This window comes from Emys orbicularis, chromosome 7 (assembly GCF_028017835.1).
Source record: "Emys orbicularis isolate rEmyOrb1 chromosome 7, rEmyOrb1.hap1, whole genome shotgun sequence".
NCBI classification, from domain to species: Eukaryota; Metazoa; Chordata; order Testudines; family Emydidae; genus Emys; species Emys orbicularis.
This window is the reverse complement of record NC_088689.1, coordinates 77,952,501-77,974,371: the sequence shown is the minus strand read 5'-3', so window position 1 is coordinate 77,974,371 and position 21,871 is coordinate 77,952,501. Positions and strand designations below refer to the sequence as shown.

At 45.8% G+C, this 21,871-nt stretch overlaps 1 protein-coding gene across 1 annotated transcript in view; it reads left to right on the top strand.

Moving 5' to 3' along the window:
• FANCD2 (FA complementation group D2) overlaps positions 1-21,871 on the top strand; it is a 183,633-nt gene that overhangs the window by 77,422 nt on the left and 84,340 nt on the right. Inside the window, exons 27-32 of the mRNA XM_065408219.1 lie at positions 3,694-3,815; positions 4,885-5,031; positions 6,137-6,253; positions 8,968-9,099; positions 9,235-9,353; positions 14,178-14,291. Coding sequence (XP_065264291.1) covers positions 3,694-3,815; positions 4,885-5,031; positions 6,137-6,253; positions 8,968-9,099; positions 9,235-9,353; positions 14,178-14,291 — 751 coding nt within the window. The remainder of the gene's footprint in view (positions 1-3,693; positions 3,816-4,884; positions 5,032-6,136; positions 6,254-8,967; positions 9,100-9,234; positions 9,354-14,177; positions 14,292-21,871) is intronic.

The following is a 21,871-nucleotide window of genomic DNA, read 5'->3' as shown; positions in this document are numbered from 1 at the left end:
GTTCCACGCACACCTTTATCTTTGCACATCCAGTTTGTGAGAGTGGTGCTGCAGTCTGTATTTAACTAGAACTCCTCACCCGCCTTCCTCCTGATGGAGCACTGCTTGCCAATCTCCCATAAATGGGAATGCACAGAGGCCTTTGAAGTCACCTCTGTGCATTCACAATACTTACCCAGCTGCCCCTCTTCCTCAGAGTTCTATACAACATCAGGACTCTGTGATCTAAGGGATAGCTCAGTGGTTTGAGCATTGGCCTGCTAAACCTAGGGTTGTGAGTTCAATCTTTGAGGGGGCCACTTAGGGAACTGGGGTAAAAATCTATCTGGGGATTGGTCCTGCTTTGAGCAGGGGGTTGGACTAGATGACCTCCTGAGGTCCCTTCCAACCCTATGATCTATAAAGCCATTGGAGAGGTCCGCTTCCTGATACAGAGTAGGGTGATGATATCATCTTCACTCAAGAACACTCATGCACTCCCTGATGGACAAAGCTTTTTAATGAATTTCTGTAGCTCGACATTAGGGGTGCCATATCCCACACGTGTAAATGTACAGAGGCAACTCTTGAAGAAGAAGTTACTGCTAGATAGCCTCTCTTTATAATTCTGGATCTTCTTGTTACCCAGAGAAATGTTTCATCTTATCCACAATGACATCCTCGGGCAAGGAATCTGTGCCTCTGTGTGCCTGGGGTAGCCCTCACTGAAAATGCCAAGGTGAGGGCAGACTGCAAAAGGGAGAGCAGACACTCCCAAAGTGGTGGTTAAAACTGAAGTTAAACTCACCAACAGTCACAAACTGTGCTTCTGATCCCCCACACTGGTTACCTATCTCATAGAGCTGGAAGGGACACTGAAAAGTCATCGAGTCCAGCCCCCTGCCTTCACTAGCAGGACCGCTAGTTATCGAGAAGCAAAAAAAAGAAATCACACAGCCACCGTTATTGCATTCCAGTTCTCTGGCCCTCAATCAGCACCTAGGTCCAGTAAAGGGAGAAGTTATTTAAAAACTCTGCTCACATATACAAAATGTTCTTCTGACACCAAAGGGCCAGCCATGTTACCAAGTCAATATTAGTTTGGATCTTACCCAAAATACCACACTGCCAATCAATCCTTTAGAGTGTAAAACTAAAAATTATTATAAAGAAAAAAGAAAGAATAAGAGAGTGTTAAATGGTGAAGCAGTCAGATACATACCGAGACTTCAAAGTCCATGTATCAGGTTCTTAGCTGTATTGGTGAGTTTGCTGGCTTGAAAGAACTCTGGAACACATCCGCAGCTTGGATGGGTCATTCAGTCCTTTGTTGAGAGCTTCAGTTTGTAGAAAAGTTACTCCAAAGGTTAAAAGCAGGAATGAAAACAAAAAGGAGATGATGCAGCTGCCTTTTTATATTCTTTGCCATGTGGCTTGTACTTCCTGTGTCCCAAACACAAGCTTCACAGCACATGGCATTGAAAAGCCTTAGAGTTCTGTCCATAGGCATGCCCCTACATGACTTGCTGACTCATAAGGTGTAGTCCCTAGCTTTTTCAATGGGTTCATTATATAGCTGATGACCCTTGGTGGGCCATCAAACAGGCTAAGCAGTGATGCCAATCTGTCTGGGGGTGTCACCCAGAAACACAACATAAGTTTTGAAACACAGATATATCATGCGTATCTATAACTCACAATACAAAGATGATACAAATATATAAACAAGATAATTATATATGGCAAATCATAACATTTTCACAGATACCTTACATGGCATATCTGTCAGATTCCTTGTAATTTTATAATATTGGTATCAACAATATCATAAAGTGTCTCCCATATTCCATACAGCATCACAGAGTCCACATCAAACATTGTGTGAAAAAGTATTTTCTTTTGTTAGTTTTGAATTTGCCCCTTTTTGATTTAATTGAATGTCCCCTTGTTTTTGTGGTAAGAGACGGAGAATAGAAGCTTCCCATCTAACCTCTCTAGACCATGGTGATGGGATCCCTGGGGTACAACCTAGAATTGTGGGTCTGCTGTGCTCTCCAGCCTGGATTTTCTCTCACAATGCTTTGCCAGTGACAAGCAGCAAATCCTTCCAGGTGCTGTTACCTTGCATGAATGCTCTCCAAGGCATTCATGAACTATACACAGGGAAACACCAGCAAATATCCCCAGCCTTCCCCCCCAGGAATATACCATCTTACACTGCTCAAGACCTTTTCTAGAACAGTGCAAGCTCATTAATTAGTTCGCCACTTCGTCAAAGGATAGTGGACATGCACCAGCCTTTGTAACCTGAGCTGATTCCCCATGCACTTTAGACAAACTCACTGGTAAGGATAAAACATTAAAATAAGTTTAACTACTACAGAAAGAGAGATTTTAAGTGATATGCATAAAGGTCAGAGATAGTTACCTACGAAAACAAAAAGTGAACAGGCATTTTAAATCCTAAACTTATAGACTAAGTAAGATTTGAATCAAACAGCTTTTCTAACCCGACTGGATGTTGGAGGCAGGTTATAGTTCTTAATACACAGGCTGAATTTCCTTCTCTGCTTGGGACAGTCTCTTCAGTTCAAAGTCTTTGTCTTCCTAGCATTCTTGTTGCCTTCAGTATAGGTGGGGCAGGAGGTGGAATCATGATGCCACGCCACTGTCCCTTATTTTATATTCTCAAGTCATGTCCCAGACATGTTGTGGTTGGCCTTGCTGAGTCATAGAGTTGAGCAATTCTTATTGTGTGATGCTTACACAACTGTCTCTTGCAGAATTGTAAATCCCTTGTTTACAATTCCCCTACTGGTCAATGGTCATTTAACGCCCGCCTGGGTATGGGTCACCACCCTTTAGTCAGTGGAGAGCTAGCAGTGGGCATCTCCCAAACTCACAACATAGTTTAATAACAACCGTATAGCAAATCTCATACACATTAACAATATACATATTTTGACAGAACAGTGGTTTTCAGCAGATCATGAGCTTTCATATGATAACTTGCAAGGCAAGCTTTGTTTTAAATATCACAACCATATACCAATCATGAATATGGGGGTTACAGGATGCTACTTTGAGGTATAGCATGTCACAACCATGCATTATTGTATGGACTTATTATAATTATTATTATTTGTATTACCATAGCACCTAGGAGCCCTAGTCATGAACCAGGACTCCATTGTGCTAGGTGCTGTACAAACATAAAAGACTTTTATCTTGGGCTCTTTAAGGTGACCATCCCAATCTTTTCTGTTTCTGTGCAGATGAGAATTTTACCAAGCTCCTAATTATTCTCATCAACTTTCTCTGAACCCTTTTTTCTTCTGCAGTATTGTTTCTGAGATAGGGTGACTAGTCTTGAACCCAGCATTCTAGATGAGGGCATTTCTATTGATTTATAGGACTGCATTATAACATACTTATATGTAGATAATAGTAAAAACATGGGGCCCAATTAGGCAAACTAGTTTAAGGGGAAAAAAAGAGTGGTTGGGGAAGGGACCCCAAATGTCCTGGGCCCTGCAATTTCAGGCTGTGACCCTGGCTATCTCCAATATAGCCTTTGTGTAGTGCTTTGTCAGATGCTTTTCTAAGTCTGTCTAGATTACAGCATGAGCATTCCCCTATCAGTAGCCTGGCTGACCCCTCGCAGAGGCTCGGGTTCTGGCATGGCCTATGTTTGTAAAACTGTTTCTCTTCCAGGAGAAAAAAAACAAAAATCTGAAGGCAGCAAAGACTCCTCTGCAGACCACTCACAAATGGAGGAGAATCCTGAGGGAAATCAGCCCGAAGCTGAGACCACACAGCTAGAGAAGGTGCTATTGGTAAAAGGGGCTTGTGCGGGATAAGAAAGGGGTGTGTAAAACAGAAAGCTAGGAGAGGGACTCTTAACAGTGATAGAAATCTCAGTTCAAGAGCTCAGTGCTGCTTTCTGACATGATCCTCACATCTGAGCTTGGAAAGTTGGTGGTTCTTTGAGTGTCCTCTGCATAGTTCTGCTCTTGCGATGCACTGACCAATGCAGCTGAGACAGTGGAACCTTCTGGTAGTGTTTGAGCAGATTCTAAAGGTGTGGCTATAGAAGGGTGCATGGCTGTTCCTTCTAACCACAGCAGCAAAAGAACATGAACCTCTGCGGTGCCTTTTTACCTTTTAGATTAGTTATTGTTAAGATCAGATCTCTTTGATTAATCAAAGAGAGTGTCTTGCCTCATATTCGGATGCCTCAGATCTGCAGGTTCTGGTGGAAGATATTCCAGCACTGGAGAGTGAAACTTTCTTGTTTGATACGTAGGATGACCAGTAGTATTCATTTGAGGAGGAAGACCAGATCTGACACTCATATCTAAGACGTAATCATTTCCTAAACAGTCTTCCTCCTCTTTCACATCACTTGTCACACATTGAGTCCACTGTGAGTTTTGCTCTGACCATAGATTCATAGAAGCTGGAGATGTCAAAGCTCTCTTAGATCATCTTGTCAACCTTCCTGGGGTGAAGGTAGGATTGGTCTCGAGCACATTTTCTAGTGCTTTATTCAGTCCAAAGTGGTGGTGATTTCACCACTTTCTTAGGAGACAATTCCACGCCTTCTATACCAAGAAGACTTTCCTGTTGCTCAACCTGGGAAAAAATGTGGAAGACGGAATGTGCGAGAAGTGTCTTTATTGAGCTGGGATAGTTTAGGGGGAGCAGAAGGTAATTGGGGTTTGTGCTGGAGAAAATCATGCACTCAAGGGAGCCGGTGCCCCTTGGCTGTTTTCACACGTTGTACCAAATAATGTAGGGGCCTATATTGTAGGACCAATATTTTTTACATGCAGTATTCTTTACCAGAGCGCAGATGTGACCATTGGCTTTATTCTGCTATTAACATTGCCATTTTCATTTCAGGACACCACTGAAAAAAAGTCAGGGATCCCTTTGGTGCAGCTACAGAGTTACCATGCATTCTTCCGAGAGCTAGACCTTGAGGTGTTCACCATCCTGCACTGTGGGCTGCTGACCAAATCTATTTTGGACTCGGAGATGCACACAGAGGTAAGTGTAACAGAGTAAACTTGTACCAAGAGGGGCCAGAAGGTTGCTGCAGAGCTGTAACTGGTTCATTCTCACTGAGGGTTTGGAAGACTTAGCCTTCTCTGCTTAACTAAAATGGAGGAAATCCAATCTCATCATGGCCCATGCCCAACTGCAGAAAGTCAGTATGCTGCTTCAGGGGAAGGTATCCATGTACACACAGGAGAAGACAGGTGCCTTAGAAGGTTCTAAGACAGATAGTAACACTATAGCTGTGACAAATAGATGTTACTTGTGCACCTCAAGCTGATGCTCCATCTTGGGGCTCTTTCAGCTTCGATCAGTCTCAGGCTTTGATCTCTCTTACTAACCACATGGGACGTGTTAAACCCTTTGGAGCTAATGGGGATTGCAAGTCACAAACCACATATGTTTTAGTGATGGCACATTACTGATGTCACAACCAAACCGTTCTCAGCTACTGTCAGAACATCATGTTCACTCCAGTCACTTTCCCAACCAGACAGGACACACACAGACAGGGCACATGAGAAGAAAAAGAGAGAAGGCTCTTTCCTTGGGCAGGCATTGTCTCATGCCCATGAGAGGGCAGAGGGGAAAGACTGGACTGGAGTTGCATTCCCACTGCTGCATGGAGTTTTGCCCCTCATCCACAGTGCAGTAACCAACATCAGATGAGTAGGCAGAACCAAGTCCTGGACCAGTTAGGGTGTTATGGTAATACCTGTGAAACCAGGACCTTGAGGTTCGATAGGCCCAACACCCATAACTTGGATTGAAAAATAAAAGAAGGCATAAAAAAGGACATACACAAAACTGACCAAAGACATACAGAGTTGATTTTGGGTCACTGGGATTTATATTGCTCAGTCCATGGAAAAGTCTGAGGCTGTTCACAGCCATCCTTCCACAGTTTTCCATTAGCTCTTCTAATGCAAACCATCTTAGCTGAATGTGTAACGGGGAATTTTGGGGATCAGCGTTATCCTAAATCGCCAAGTTTAGGTAATCCATCCTGTGTATAACCCAAGATCCTGTGTGCCTACTTTTGAGGATGGTTAATGGAGATGAACATACTGAATTATTTTCTTCCTTGAAATTGTAGGCCAGAGAAATTGTACAGTTAGGGCCAGCAGAGCTTGTGTTCCTTCTGGATGATCTTTGCCAAAAGCTGGAGCACATACTGATACCACCCGCTGCAAAGAGAGCCCCTTTCTTAAAGGTATGTACAAAAGGGAGAGGTGGGGCAAAGTGTTTACTAGCTAGAGACACAGAGAGTGAAATTCACCCTCAGGTAGAGAGCCTGCAGGAGGCTTCTGCACTAGATTGAGGTTGGGGATACCAGTGGTGCACAGTCCTTGCCCCAAAAGCGTACAATCTAAATAGAAAGACCGACACAGGACAGGGCAAAGGGATAGAACATGCCAGCAGTGTGAGCCGAGGGCTGGGCAGCAAAGGGCATGGCAATGCTGCCATTTTTAATTGGTTTTTGTTTTTAAGGTTGCGGTTGACGTTTTTTTAGCAGGGGATTTGCTAAACAGAAAGATACAAAAATGGAGAGAGGACATAGATGGGAAGGGGTGCAGGAGAAGAGAGAGGGGAGGAAAGGATGAAGGGCAGCTGGAGTGAGCCTGAGGTGAAGAGACTGAGGGACTGGGTGAAAAGGACTTGGAGCATCATTAGTGTCAGTGTCCCTAGGTCCCTGCTGCAGAACCTGCTGAGGCTGCTTCTGTGTCTGCCCTGCTGGCTACAAAGTTGCTCTGGTGTGGGGAGCTGGCTTTTCCCTGGAATGTGCCTGATGCTCGAGCTCACCTGCCTGGGGGTCCCATCCATCAGGATGTGTTGAGCTGTGTTACTTAGAAGGGTTAGTGACACCCCGAGTCAAGGCTGCCTGAGCATTTCCACTACAGCCCCCCCCTTTTCACTTGCTCATAACTGTCTCAAACTTGCATCTTTTAGGACTGATATTTTTCAGGTCTGCCTGAGGGTGAATATTTTGTTGTTGGAAGTTTTGAGTCCAGTTGTTTTGGAGTATGACGAGAATGAAAACTACACTCTTTTTCCATTGTGCCTTTTTTCTGTTTTCCAGCTGTAGCACCGTCTTTAGAGAGGCAAACTGGCCTTGTGCTGAGACTCAGGCACTGGATTGAGACTTAGGAGAGCTGGGTTCAGTTCCCAGCTCCAGCATGGGACATCATCCCTCTGTGACTCGCCTCTCCATCTGTCACATGGGGATAATAATCCTTCCTTTCTCCCAACCTTTGTCTGTTTAGTCTGTATGCTCTTTGGGACAGGGTCTGAGGCACTACATTTTGTATAGCGCCTATCACAATGGGCCATCATCTCAGATGGGGCCTCTAGACTCTACAATAGAACAAATAATAATAATAAGTTGTTTGCTGGAGCAGCAGCTTCTGTTTGGAGTAGAATTTCCTTTTGTAAGGAAGCAAGGAAGATTCAAGCAGTGAGTCCTCCCCCTAGGTCTCTACTGGAGTCTCTTCTCCAGTAAATGGTTTCTGGAGGAGTGCCAGACCAGCCTCCACCCTTCCCTATTCCAGAACTGTTTGGCAGAAGGAATCCCTGCTTCACAAAGGCTTGTATTATCTAGAAATAATAAGAAAACTTTACACTTTTGAATTCATTTTTTGGTCCCACCCCTTGGCCTTCCAGGTTGTAGACTTGTCCCCTTTCCTCCACCCTGTCACAGCGATAGGCCCTTGAATCAAAGATCCCAGAGCTCTGGCCAGACAGACCATTGTCACATTCTCTTGGTTGGAGCGAAGGCAAGATTTCTACTCATGATACATTATAAAGTGGAAGCAAGTGGGGGTGGGGAATTCAGCTTTATCTGAGAACTCCAGTTAATCAGCAGCACTAATTGGAGGATGTACCTGCTTATGGAAACCACCCAAGAACTGGCCTAATCTGATGACAGTTTGTGAACAAAATCGTGAAAAAATAGATGGCACTATCACAGCCAAAGTTCTCAACATTGGTCTTAAGAGAAATGTTGAACACATACTGATTACCCTGAAGTCTGTTTCTGTAGCCTTGAACAGGGAAATAGCTGTTTTATTGCTGATGCCGTTGAAATTTGGAAGGATCTGAATGAGATCTTAAAAAGGGAAATATGCAATGACAGCATGGCAAGAAAATTCTCCAAACATTAATGATTAACCTGTTGAATTGGAGATAGTTCACCTCACAATGACTTCATAAATATCTGCTTCAGTTACCTTTGGTAAATGAAATAACCAAACAATCATTCATTTTCTGATATAGCTGTTAAAACAAATCTGAAAAGTTTTCAAAATACACATTATACATTTTAAGTGATTTATCTTCTAAAAATGAAACCTACATCTATCTCTGAGTTGTGAAGACTATGTATTAAGGTTATAACAACCAACAAGAATGCACTTTTATGTAGAAATCTATGATTAAATTGAGTCTTCCTGACTAGTGATTTAAATCAAATTGATTTAAATCAAATCCACCCTGTTTCCTAATACAAACCAGACAATCTCATTGTACCATAGTTAATATAACTAATGTATGCTCTCTGTCCTCCTGCAGACTAATTCTGCATTTCATTGTTGCTTAGCATGTTTGTCAGCATCTCTCACCTCATACATGTTGTGTACTTACAGAAGACCCCATCTGTTTCCCATTCTCACTTGCCCAGTAGAATTCAAGCATTAGAAATGTTACAACCATTTTGTCTCCTTCCTACTTGGTGTTCTGGCTCCCAGTGGCTGTGGCCATCTTAAACTTTGTGGACTTCAGCTTGTATCCTTGGTACCTGCCAATGAGTGAAACTGAACAGGACTGCACAAGCTGAGTTAGTTTTATTCTCTCCATCAGATGGTGTGCTTGTATCTTTGAGCTCCTGTAAATTAAGAATGAAGAAGTGATTTTAAATATTTGGGTTCACAGCAGGGGAAAGCCTGTAGGAAGATTGGATTCTCCCATCTGTGTCAGAGATCGTCTCAAGAAGTTGCCCAGTGTGCAGTTGAGTTGCTGAAACCACTGTGTAATCATATAGAGAACATGCACAATTACTTCCAGGTCAGAAGGCAGCAACTTTATTCTTAACAATTGCCAAGGGTTTTTTGATTTATATCATTTTATTTATGGAAATGAAGGGGCAATGACATACGATAATTCTTGAAATAATATTTAATTAATAGTTCTGTGTTTAAGGCACTAATTACAGAAAACCAGGGAGTGGTGGATGGACCAAGAGTGAACATTAAGGAGCACCAGCTTATGTCTTCTTGTTACCAGCAGCTGCTGCAGGCCTTTCGCTTCCTGTTTGCTTGGTGAGTGTAAGGAGTGGCATGTTCATAGGGGTATGTAAACAAAGCCTGTTTATTGCTTTTTGTGTGGGTTCCTCTTCACTGAAGGGCTCATATGTAGCAAATAGCACATGCAGAACATCAAATTGCAGTGATACAGGCTTTTAAGAAAATGTTATATATTGTATTACAATTGCTGTAAATTCAGTCAAACTATAAAGAATTGAAACTATAGATGATTAACCCTAGTTACAGTAATTTAAGATTCCATGCTGCAAATGGGTCCCAAGGCAATTACCTGGTTTTAACAGAACATGTGATCTTGGATTAAAGCCAGCAGAAATCCCGTATATACTTGATCATAAGCCAGTTCGTTTATAAGCCGACCCCCCCCCCAAGATGGATAAGTAATTCAGGGGTCAGCAAACTTTGGCTCCTGGGCCATCAGGATAAGCCAGTGGGCTGAGATGGTTTGTTTACCTCGAGCGTCCGCAGGCACGGAGGTAAACCTAAGTAAACAAAGTGTCCCGGCGCGCCAGCTGCTTACCCTGACGGGCCGGGACAGCAACTGGTGGGGAAATTTTTTCAGGGGGAGAAGCTGGGGGTCAGGGGAGTAACCCCTGTGACCAACCCCCACGTGACGCCATTCCTAGCCCGGGACCCCCACACTCTCCCCATCCCACCTTATCTGGGGAGGGCCAGGGGAGGATCTCTCTGGCCTGGCTGGAGCTGCTCCGGCAGGCTGGGCAGCGTGGCCACAGCCTGCTCTGGCGGGCCAGACTGGGCGGTGCGGCCGCAGCATGTTCCAGCGGGCTGGGCCGGATGGCACGGCCGCATCGTGCTCTGGTGGGCCGGGCGGCGTGGCCATAGAATCATAGAATATCAGGGTTGGAAGGGACCTCAGGAGGTCATCTAGTCCAACCCCCTGCTCAAAGCAGGACCAATTCCCAACTAAATCATCCCAGCCAGGGCTTTGTCAAGCCGGGCCTTAAAAACCTCTAAGGAAGGAGATTCCACCACCACCCTAGGTAACGCATTCCAGTGCTTCACCACCCTCCTAGTGAAATAGTGTTTCCTAATATCCAACCTAGACCTCCCCCACTGCAACTTGAGACCATTGCTCCTTGTTCTGTCATCTGCCACCACTGAGAACAGCCGAGCTCCATCCTCTTTGGAACCCCCCCCTCAGGTAGTTGAAAGCAGCTATCAAATCCCCCCTCATTCTTCTCTTCTGGAGACTAAACAATCCCAGTTCCCTCAGCCTCTCCTCATAAGTCATGTGCTCCAGACCCCTAATCATTTTTGTTGCCCTCCGCTGGACTCTTTCCAATTTTTCCACATCCTTCTTGTAGTGTGGGGCCCAAAACTGGACACAGTACTCCAGATGAGATGAGGCCTCACCAATGTCGAATAAAGGGAAACGATCACGTTCCTCGATCTGCTGGCAATACCCCTACTTATACAGCCCAAAATGCCGTTAGCCTTCTTGGCAACAAGAGCACACTGTTGACTCATATCCAGCTTCTCGTCCACTGTGACCCCTAGGTCCTTTTCTGCAGAACTGCTACCTAGCCATTCGGTCCCTAGTCTGTAGCTATGCATGGGATTCTTCCGTCCTAAGTGCAGGACTCTGCACTTGTCCTTGTTGAACCTCATCAGGTTTTTTTTGGCCCAATCCTCTAATTTGTCTAGGTCCCTCTGTATCCGATCCCTACCCTCTAGTGTATCTACCACGCCTCCCAGTTTAGTGTCATCTGCAAACTTGCTGAGAGTGCAGTCCACACCATCCTCCAGATCATTAATAAAAATATTAAACAAAACCGGCCCCAGGACCGACCCCTGGGGCACGCCGCTCGAAACCGGCTGCCAACTAGATATGGAGCCATTGATCACTACCCGTTGAGCCCGACGATCTAGCCAGCTTTCTATCCACCTTACAGTCCATTCATCCAGCCCATACTTCTTTAACTTGGCGGCAAGAATACTGTGGGAGACCGTATCAAAAGCTTTGCTAAAGTCAAGGAATAACACACCCACTGCTTTCCCCTCATCCACAGAGCCACTTATCTCATCATAGAAGGCAATTAGGTTAGTCAGGCACGACTTCCCCTTGCTGAATCCATGCTGGCTGTTCCTGATCACTTTCCTCTCCTCTAAGTGTTTCATAATTGATTCCTTGAGGACCTGCTCCATGATTTTTCCAGGGACTGAGGTGAGGCTAACTGGCCTGTAGTTCCCCGGATCCTCCTTCTTCCCTTTTTTAAAGATGGGCACTACATTAGCCTTTTTCCAGTCATCCGGGACCTCCCCCATCGCCATGAGTTTTCGAAAATAATGGCTAATGGCTCTGCAATCTCATCCGCCAACTCCTTTAGCACCCTCGGATGCAGCGCATCCGGGCCCATGGACTTGTGCACATCCAGTTTTTCTAAATAGTTCCGAACCACTTCTTTCTCCACAGAGGGCTGGTCACCTTCTCCCCATACTGTGCTGCCCAGTGCAGCAGTCTGGGAGCTGACCTTGTTCGTGAAGCCAGAGGCAAAAAAATCATTGAGTACATTAGCTTTTTCCACATCCTCGGTCACTAGGTTGCCTCCCTCATTCAGTAAGGGGCCCACACTTTCCTTGACTTTCTTCTTGTTGCTAACATACCTGAAGAAACCCTTCTTGTTACTCTTAACATCTCTTGCTATCTGCAACTCCAAGTGTGATTTGGCCTTCCTGATTTCACTCTTGCATGCCTGAGCGATATTTTTATACTCCTCCCTGGTCATTTGTCCAAGCTTCCACTTCTTTTGTGTTGAAGATCAGCAAGGATTTCACTGTTTAGCCAAGCTGGTCGCCTGCCATATTTACTATTCTTTCTACACATCGGGATGGTTTGTTCCTGCAACCGCAATAAGGATTCTTTAAAATACAGCCAGCTCTCCTGGACCCCTTTGCCTTTCATGTTATTCTCCCAGGGGATCCTGCCCATCTGTTCCCTGAGGGAGTCAAAGTCTGCTTTTCTGAAGTCCAGGGTCTGTATTCTGCTGCTCTCCTTTCTTCCTTGTGTCAGGATCCTGAACTCGACCAACTGCCTCCCAGGTTCCCATCCACTTTTGCTTCCCCTACTAATTCTTCCCTGTTTGTGAGCAGCAGGTCAAGAAAAGCTCTGCCCCTAGTTGGTTCCTCCAGCACTTGCACCAGGAAATTGTCCCCTACACTTTCCAAAAACTTCCTGGATTGTCTGTGCACCGCAGTATTGCTCTCCCAGCAGATATCAGGGTGATTAAAGTCTCCCTTGAGAACCAGGGCCTGCGATCTAGCAACTTCTGCTAGTTGCCAGAAGAAAGCCTCATCCATCTCATCCCCCTGGTCTGGTGGTCTATAGCAGACTCCGACCACGACATCACCCTTGTTGCTCACACTTCTCAACTTTATCCAGAGACTCTCAGGTTTTTCTGCAGTTTCATACCGTAGCTCTGAGCAGTCATACTCCTCTCTTACATACAATGCAACTCCCCCACCTTTTCTGCCCTGCTCTGGGGGGAGGGGCCAAGCGGCATGGCTGCAGCCTGCCAGCCCTGGAGCTGCAGCTGCTTCGGAGGCGAGCAGTGTGGCCAGAAGCGGAGAGACTCTGGCCCCGCCTCTTCCCTTCTGGCTCTGCTGGCTGTGCTGCCTCTCCTTGCTCCCTCTGTTGAGGGGAGGGGCTGTGTCCCACCTCTCCCTCTCTATACCCGTTCATAATCCAACCTCCTTCTCTGGTGCTTCCCTTTTTTACTAAAAAAATTCGGCTTATGAACGAGTATATATGGTAAGACACCTATCTTTGTGCTTTCCAGTCTGTCTAGACATCTGGGAATAGCTAAAACAGTAAGTCCTTCTCTTCACAACTCAGCATTCAGGCAACAAGAGAGAAAAATTGATCCACAGATACTACAATGATGGCTATATTAGAAATACATATTCCTTACTATAACAACAAAAACTCACTTGCATGGTTAAGCACTTAAGCCAGAGGTGCAGATGCCAAAGTTACGGTTGCACATGCAGCCCAAACTTGACCTCTACAATTGCTCAGAAAATACAATATAATACCATAGAAACTTTTTTTCTGCAACCTAGTATCTTTTAATGAATACAGTGAATAAGATATGGCTCTGCTGATCATCCTGTATATAAATTTTTCATGGGCTATGTTTGTCGGGCATACATAGAGTAATATGCAGTGGTGGAAGATGATACATATGTATCTTAGGTAGTTGGGGGAAAAGTGTGATGTTATGTTGTATTATTTGAAAAATAGTATGTGTCATTCAATGCGTACACAGAAGGGGGCAGAATTAAGGGCATACAGCTAACCCTAACTTTGGCATCCACTAAAGTTTAAGTGCTTAATGATGAACCTTAACATTCCCCTAAAATATTTGAATGAAATTTCCAAGGGGTGGTTGTTTATTTTTAAGAAATTCCATCCTCTGAAGCTTTTTGGCTAAGCTCCAATGGGAATACCCTTTGTCATGCAAGGAGTATAGGAGTGCTCACTGAATACTTACCACACTCACTGAAGCAAGGGTATGAACTTTCACTGACCTGTTTTGTGTTCTGTGTGCATAATGCTTTTAATGGCCTAGAAAAGCTAAAGCAATTTCATGTGACCCAAATTTTCATTTTTTAAAGAATTCTCTGATCTCCTCTTTTCCCGTAGCCAGGACAGAGCTGTTCTAATTGTCCAAACTTCTTTTATTTTTCTTCTTGAAGACAGATTTAAAAGACTCTTAGCCATTGTGTAGCTGGCATTAATTTCTTCCCCTCCTCCAATTTGTCATATTGATGATGATCTGCGGCTCTTCTCTTTTTCCCCAGGAGTGGATTTTCTCAACGTGAAAATAGTGACTTGCTGAGGTCAGCCCTCAAGGTCCTTGCAGACAGACTAAAGCCTGGAGAGACAGAATTTCTTCTTCTTGAGGACCTAATCAGGTAGGATAAATGAAGGCAACAGTGCTGCATCCCCAGAACTTTAACAGGAAAAACATTCACAAATTTTTCTATATTTCCTGTGGGTGTTCTGCAGAAATGTGACAGATAAAATCATTCAGGGTTCCTGAGATTTTTTTTAGAACACAGGGCTTGATGCTCAGGGACAGCATAAATATATACACAGCTCTTGGAAAGTGGAGGCACCTGAGGTCTATGAAATACTTGGAAATAGAGCAGGGGGTACCAGTATGTCTAAAATATTCTGAGAGGGACAGTGAGGGGTTCCCTGGGTAGAGCAGGAGAAGGCGACTGTGTGTGTGTGTGTGAGAGAGAGAGAGAGAGAGAGAGACAGAAAATCTCTTCTGGGTGTGTACTGTTGGTCAAAAACAAACTGAGGGAGTACAAGGAATGGGTTGGGAAATGATTTTGACAATTATTATAAATCTGCAGTCCAAGGACTCTCTCAATTCTGGACATCTGGGCTGCTCTTCCCTCTGCAGCTTCGTGGAGGTGGATCAGTGTTTTGGTGCCACATGCTCTGGCCACCCCACCTCTGCTGCTGCTTGCTGCCGGATTCTCTGCCTCTGTGGCAGCGGACAGTGGTGATTTCTATTGCCCTTGCTCTTACTCTTTTCTGTTTTTTTAACTTTTTCTGCCCAGTTTTTGGGCAGTGGGGAGCAGGGTTCTCCCTCCTCTGTGTTTCTCCTCCTCCTCTCTGGTTGATTAACCCTTTGGAGTTTTAACCCTCCCTGAGCCTCCGTTTCCCTGCTGGCTCCTCTGCCCCTTACAGGCATGGCCAAGCAGCCAAAAGAGCACTGGATCAAATCCAAGCAGTGCTCGATTTGTGAGGCAGCCTTCCCAGGCTCGGCAGACAATGAGTTGTGCTCAGCCTGCACCCATCCTTCCATCCCTAATTCTGTTAGGTCCTGGGGCTATGAGTCGGGCAGGCAAGTGGGATCCCTACCCACCAAGGCAGCTGTGACTCAAATGAGGGAAAAATGGACCAGGAACCCCAGTGCAGAACAGGGAGAGGTTCCAAAAATGAGGTGAACCCTGACCACTTGACTAAGGGGATAAGTCCCAGGTGCCTCTTGCAGAGCAAGTCGTAAAGTGGGTCCTGGGGAAAGAAGCAGGACTTCTAATCAGCCCCTCCCAAGCTGTCCAGATGGGTCTGATGGGTTCCCCCCCCCCCCCCAGGGGGAGTGGGACCCAGTGGGGAGGATTCAGAGCCAGACCTCTCAAGAGGGCTCCAGGCTCTAAGGAAGACAAGCCGTAGGCAGCCTCCCCAAAGCCGCAGCAGAGCTTATATGCTCCCAAAGTGTGCAAAAAAATAATAAATTAAAAAATCTGAAAGGGGAAAGAAAAGGCACAAAAAATTCAGGAGATCCGAATCCTCCGACTCCTCCCCCTGCGGAAGGCGAGCTGTCTGGCTCTGAATCCAAACAGGCTGGGGGAAAAACTCAGCAAAAGCTTTTTCTCCTGGAGAAATGTCAAGACATGTGCAGCAAGGTTATCTGCACGATTCGAACCCAACTTCAGCAGGCTCCTGAGAGTGAGTATTGGAGTCAATTTCTTCCCTCAAATCCCTCCCCAGTGGCGATGATACCACTTCATTTTTCCTTCCAGGAGGTGAGTAGGGTGAGTGGGGTAAGCCAGGTAAGGGCCAGCACGTTGACAAGAGCGACCTTCATAACATTCCAGACCCAAAGGGCTCCATTGCCGAGATACCAAAGGCTGACGCTGCTTTAGTGTCCTTCCCCAGGGATACGGTTAGCCCCTCAGAAGGGGATTTCTACCCTCCGGACTTCACAGATAGGAAGATGGAGACCATTCTCAAACAAGACTTTGAAGCCTCCTCTGCCACCTTCAAGCGTCCCTGGGAGCAGCTGCCTGCTTTGCAAGAGCATCTCTCCTGGCTGGGAGATCACAAAGCCCTTAAGGAGAGAGATCACCCAGACTTTGGCTCCATTTTAATGAATATCTCCCTAGCAACAGTGATTGTAGCTGACACCTCAATGGATGCAATGAGGTTCTCAGAATAATAGAATCATAGAAGATTAGGGTTGGAAGAGACCTCAGGAGGTCATCTAGTCCAATCCCCTGCTCAAAGCAGGACCAACGCCAACTAAATCATCCCAGCCAGGCCTTAAAAACCTTCAAGGATGGAGATTCCACCACCTCCCATTCCAGTGCTTCACCACCCTCCTAGTGAAATAGTGTTTCCTAATATCCAGCCTAGACCTCCCCCACTGCAACTTGTTCTGTCATCTGCCACCACTGAGAACAGCCTAGCTCCATCCCCTTTGGAACCTCCCTTCAGGTAGTTGAAGGCTGCTATCAAATCCCCCCTCACTCTTCTCTTCTGCAGACTATATAATCCCAGTTCCCTCAGCCTCTCCTCGTAAGTCATGTGCCCCAGCCCCCTAATCAGTCGGTCCCCAGCCTCTAGCGGTGCATGGGATTCTTCAATTCTAAGTGCAGGACTCTACACTTGTCCTTGTTGAACCTCATCAGATTTCTTTTGGCCCAATCATCCAATTTGTCTAGATCCCTCTGGACCCTATCCCTACACTCCAGCATATCTACCTCTCCCCCCAGCTCAGTGTCATTTGCGAACTTGCTGAGGGTGCAATTCATCCCATCATCCAGATCATTGATAAAGATGTTGAACAAAACCGGCCCCAGGACCGACTCCTGGGGCACTCCACTTGATACCGGCTGCCAACTAGACATCGAGCCGTTGATCGCTACCTGTTGAGCCTGACAATCTAGCCAGCTTTCTATCCACCTTATAGTCCATTCATCCAATCCATATGTTTTTAATTTGCTGGTAAGAATAATATGGGAGACTGTATCAAAAGCTTTGCTAAAGTCAAGCTATATCAATTCCACCGCTTTCCCCATATCCACAGAGACAGTTATCTCATCATAGAAGACAATCAGGTTGGTCAGGTATGACTTGCCATTGGTGAATCCATGTTGACTGTTCCTGATCACCTTCAAAATGGATTCCTTGAGGACCTGCTCCATGATTTTGCTGGGGACTGAAGTGAGGCTGACCGGTCTGTAGTTCCCCGGGTTCTCTTTCTTCCCTTTTTTAAAGATGGGCACTATATTTGCCTTTTTCCAATCGTCCGGGACCTCCCCCAATCGCCACAAATTTTCAAAGATAATGGCTCTGGAATCACATCAGCCAACTCCCTCAGCACCGTTGGATGCATTAGATCTGAACCCATGGACTTATGCACAACCAGCTTTTCTAAATAGTCCTTAACCTGTTCTTTCACCACTGAGGGCTGCTCACCTCCTCCCCATGCTGTGTTGCCCAGTGCAGCAGTCTGGGAGCTGACCTTGTCTGTGAAGACCGAGGCAAAAAAAGCATTGAGTACTTCAGCTTTTTCCACATCATCTGTCACTATGTTACCTCCCCCATTCAGTAAGGGTCCCACATTTTCCCTGACCTTCTTCTTGTTGCTAACATACCTGTAGAAACCCTTCTTGTTACCCTTCACATCCCTTGCTAGCTGCAACTCCAATTGTGCTTTGGCCTTCCTGATTTATTGCTAGAGCATTCAGGAGTGTATTTTTATACTTCTCCCTAGTCATCTATCCAAATTTCCACTTCTTGTAAGCTTCCTGTTTGAGTTTAAGCTCACTGAAGATTTCACTGTTAAGCCAAGCTGGTCGCCTACCATATTTGCTATTCTTTCTGCACTTTGGGATGGTTTGTTCCTGAGCCCTCAATAAGGCTTCTTTAAAATACAGCGAGCTCTTCTGGACTCCTTGCCCCCTCATATTAGCTTCCCAGGGGATCCTGCCCATCAGTTCCCTAAGGGAGTCAAAGTCTGCTTTTCTGAAGTCCAGGGTCCGTATTTTGCTACTCTCCTTTCTTTCTTTTGTGAGGATCCTGAACTTGACCATCTCTTGGTCACTGCTGCCTAGGTTGCCACACACTTCTACTTTCCCTACCAATTCTTCCCTGTTTGTAAGCAGCAGGTCAAGAGGAGCACGGCCCCTAGTTGGTTGCTCCTGCACTTGTACCAGGAAGTTGTCCCCAACACTCTCCAAAAACTTCCTGGATTGTTTGTGCATTGCTGTATTGCTCTCCCAGCAGATGTCAAGGGTGATCGAAGTTCCAAGAATGAGCCATGGCTTCCGGCTAAGCTGCCAGGCACCACCTCAAAGCATTTTCTCATGGCTGCAATAGCTTCTTCACCAGCTATTCCCAGTTTTGCTCCCTCCTTGTTCCAGTCCTGCCCCTGCCTCGTTCCTGCATTGGACCCAGTCTTGCCCCTGCCTTGCCTCATTCCAGGTAACCCAGTTCTGACCCTCTGCTCCAATTCCTGAGCTCTGACCCTTGGCTCTGACGTCTGGCCTCTGACTCTGGTTCTGACCCTGCTCTCAGATTCCAGTCTACCAACTCCTGTTCTGAACAGTAGGCCTGACTCCTGTTCCGACCACTAGGCATGACTGCCCACATCCCAGCCATGTGACAGTTTGAGCAGCCCACAACACAAACAATAAGAGCTGATATGGTGAGTATGGATTCTACAAAGGTCAATATCTCTCTGACAGAGATAGTGGGAATCCTACAGACCTTGCAGGCCCAGGCTGTCATCCTAGCGGCACAGAACGCAGTCCCGCAAGCTCAAGCTGCCACCCCGTTTGTTCCACTCCCTGCTTCTCGCGAGCCCAAGCTCCCTCTGCCTGACAAGTTCAATGGTGTTAGCAAAAAATGTTATGGGTTCCTAAATCAGGATCAGCTCCTGTTTTTGCTATGCCCACAATTGAATCCCATTGACCATGCCCAAGTGGGATTGATTATCAGCCTGCTTACTAGGGGGCCCTGGTGTGGTCTAGAAGGTCTCTGTCTGTCCTCCAGAGACATTAAGTAATTGCTTTAATCTAGGAGAGCATTGACACTAAAAGTGTACTCCTCTGTCTGGTCCAGGGACCAAGGACTCCCTTCGATCCTCTGACTTCAGTGTTGGCCTTTTATTTATGCTTTGTGTCTTAGTAGCTGCCATGTCTTCTAGGCTAGTGTCGGAGCTGGCAGCCTTATCCATACATGAGCCCTATTGTGCGTTTCATGTGGTTAGGGTGGTGCTCAGACACCAAAATCCCTTCTTCCTAAGATAAATTTCTCCCTCCATGTTTCCCAAGAGGTTATGCTTCCTTCGTTCTGTCCAAAACCACAACATCCAACAGAAAAGACATGGCCAACCTTACATGTCAGAAGAACGTTAAAATCTATCTAAAGCATACAGAATCCTCGAGAAGATCAGGCTCTCTATTCATGTCTTTCCATCCAAAATTCCTCCATTGATAGGTAGATTAGACTATGTATTATGGAAGCCTACAAATCATCAAAGGTTCCTGTTCCATAAGGGATCAAGGTGCACTCCATGAGATCCTTAGCATCCTCATTAGCATCCATGACATACCAGGGCACAGTCCAGACTAATGAGTAGCTGTGTCACCACTGCCCTGTAACCTGGGATGCCCTTTGCAATGCCTTGCTGCTGTAGCCTCCAACCTGGACTGCTCACAGCCTCCCCCATGTAAGTCACTCCCAGCCATGTCTGTGTGCTGCAGCCAGCCAGCCACAACTTGGCCCTTAGCAGCCTGAGTTATGCTGCAGGGTGACCCCAACACACCCCCAGTCCCAGATCTTTCCCCAGAAGTTTGTCCTGTGCTGCCCAGCCCCCTCCTGAACAGTACAAATATATTAAGTCCCTTATTCCTTTAAGGGAATAACATACTAGTTTATTTTAAATAGAGTACCCAGACGCTCCAAATGAAACACACTGGATTGGAGAAAACAGTAAAACAAGTTTATTAAATACAGAGAGAGAGATTTTAAGTGAGTATAAGTAATGAGGCATACAAGTCAGAAATGGTTACCAAAAAAAAAAAAATGTTTACTAATGCTTAACTTCACAAACTGTATTAGATCCAAGCAAAGTTTTTTACCACGTACTCCAGCAGATACTGACCCACTCCCAGAATCCAATGGATGTTTTCCTTTGTCTTCTTAGGGGCGATGCCAGAGACAGACAGGGAGAGAGAGAAGGGTCTCTTCAGGGTGTCTGCCCCTTCTTTTTATAGTCCTATCCCAATTTGAGAAACATTTCCAGCTGGGAGCAAGGCGACAGGCAGTCTGGTGAAGAAAGGAAACTCCATGTTGTTTCTTTGCTAAGATGTAGATTTTTGTCCCTGCTCCCTCCCTTGCCAAAGAATGGCCACTTAGCAGGTAATGGTCCATTGGGTTTGTTGACTGAGCTGATCAGGTTGAGGCGTCAGCTTGCCCTTTGTCTCTGAGGAACTGGTTTAGCCACTCCCTAGACTTATATTGGAAATATATTTCAGTCATGATTTCAGTTTATACTCATAACTTTACATATAATGTTGCTATGTGCAGTTTGCCGTTGTTTGAGCAAGTTATGAGTTTTCAAATGAGACCTCACAAGGCATACCTTGTACAAACAACATTACAATACTGTGTAGGGTTTTTCTAGTATTTAGAAAAACTGGACGTGCACAAGTCCATGGGGCCGGATGCGCTGCATCCGAGGGTGCTAAAGGTGTTGGCGGATGAGATTGCAGAGCCATTAGCCATTATTTTTGAAAACTCATAGCGAACGGGGGAGGTCCCGGATGACTGGAAAAAGGCTAATGTAGTGCCCATCTTTAAAAAAGGGAAGAAGGAGGATCCGGGGAACTACAGGCCAGTTAGCCTCACCTCAGTCCCTGGAAAAATCATGGAGCAGGTCCTCAAGGAATCAATTATGAAACACTTAGAGGAGAGGAAAGTGATCAGGAACAGTCAGCATGGATTCACCAAGGGGAAGTCGTGCCTGACTAACCTAATTGCCTTCTATGATGAGATAAGTGGCTCTGTGGATGAGGGGAAAGCAGTGGATGTGTTATTCCTTGACTTTAGCAAAGCTTTTGATACGGTCTCCCACAGTATTCTTGCCGCCAAGTTAAAGAAGTATGGGCTGGATGAATGGACTGTAAGGTGGATAGAAAGCTGGCTAGATCGTCGGGCTCAACGGGTAGTGATCAATGGCTCCATGTCTAGTTGGCAGCCGGTTTCAAGCGGAGTGCCCCAAGGGTCGGTCCTGGGGCCGGTTTTGTTTAATATTTTTATTAATGATCTGGAGGATGGTGTGGACTGCACTCTCAGCAAGTTTGCAGATGACACTAAACTGGGAGGCGTGGTAGATACACTAGAGGGTAGGGATCGGATACAGAGGGGCCTAGACAAATTAGAGGATTGGGCCAAAAAAAACCTGATGAGGTTCAACAAGGACAAGTGCAGAGTCCTGCACTTAGGACGGAAGAATCCCATGCATAGCTACAGACTAGGGACCGAATGGCTAGGTAGCAGTTCTGCAGAAAAGGACCTAGGGGTCACAGTGGACGAGAAGCTGGATATGAGTCAACAGTGTGCTCTTGTTGCCAGGAAGGCTAACGGCATTTTGGGCTGTATAAGTAGGGGCATTGCCAGCAGATCGAGGAACGAGATCGTTCCCCTTTATTTGACATTGGTGAGGCCTCATCTGGAGTACTGTGTC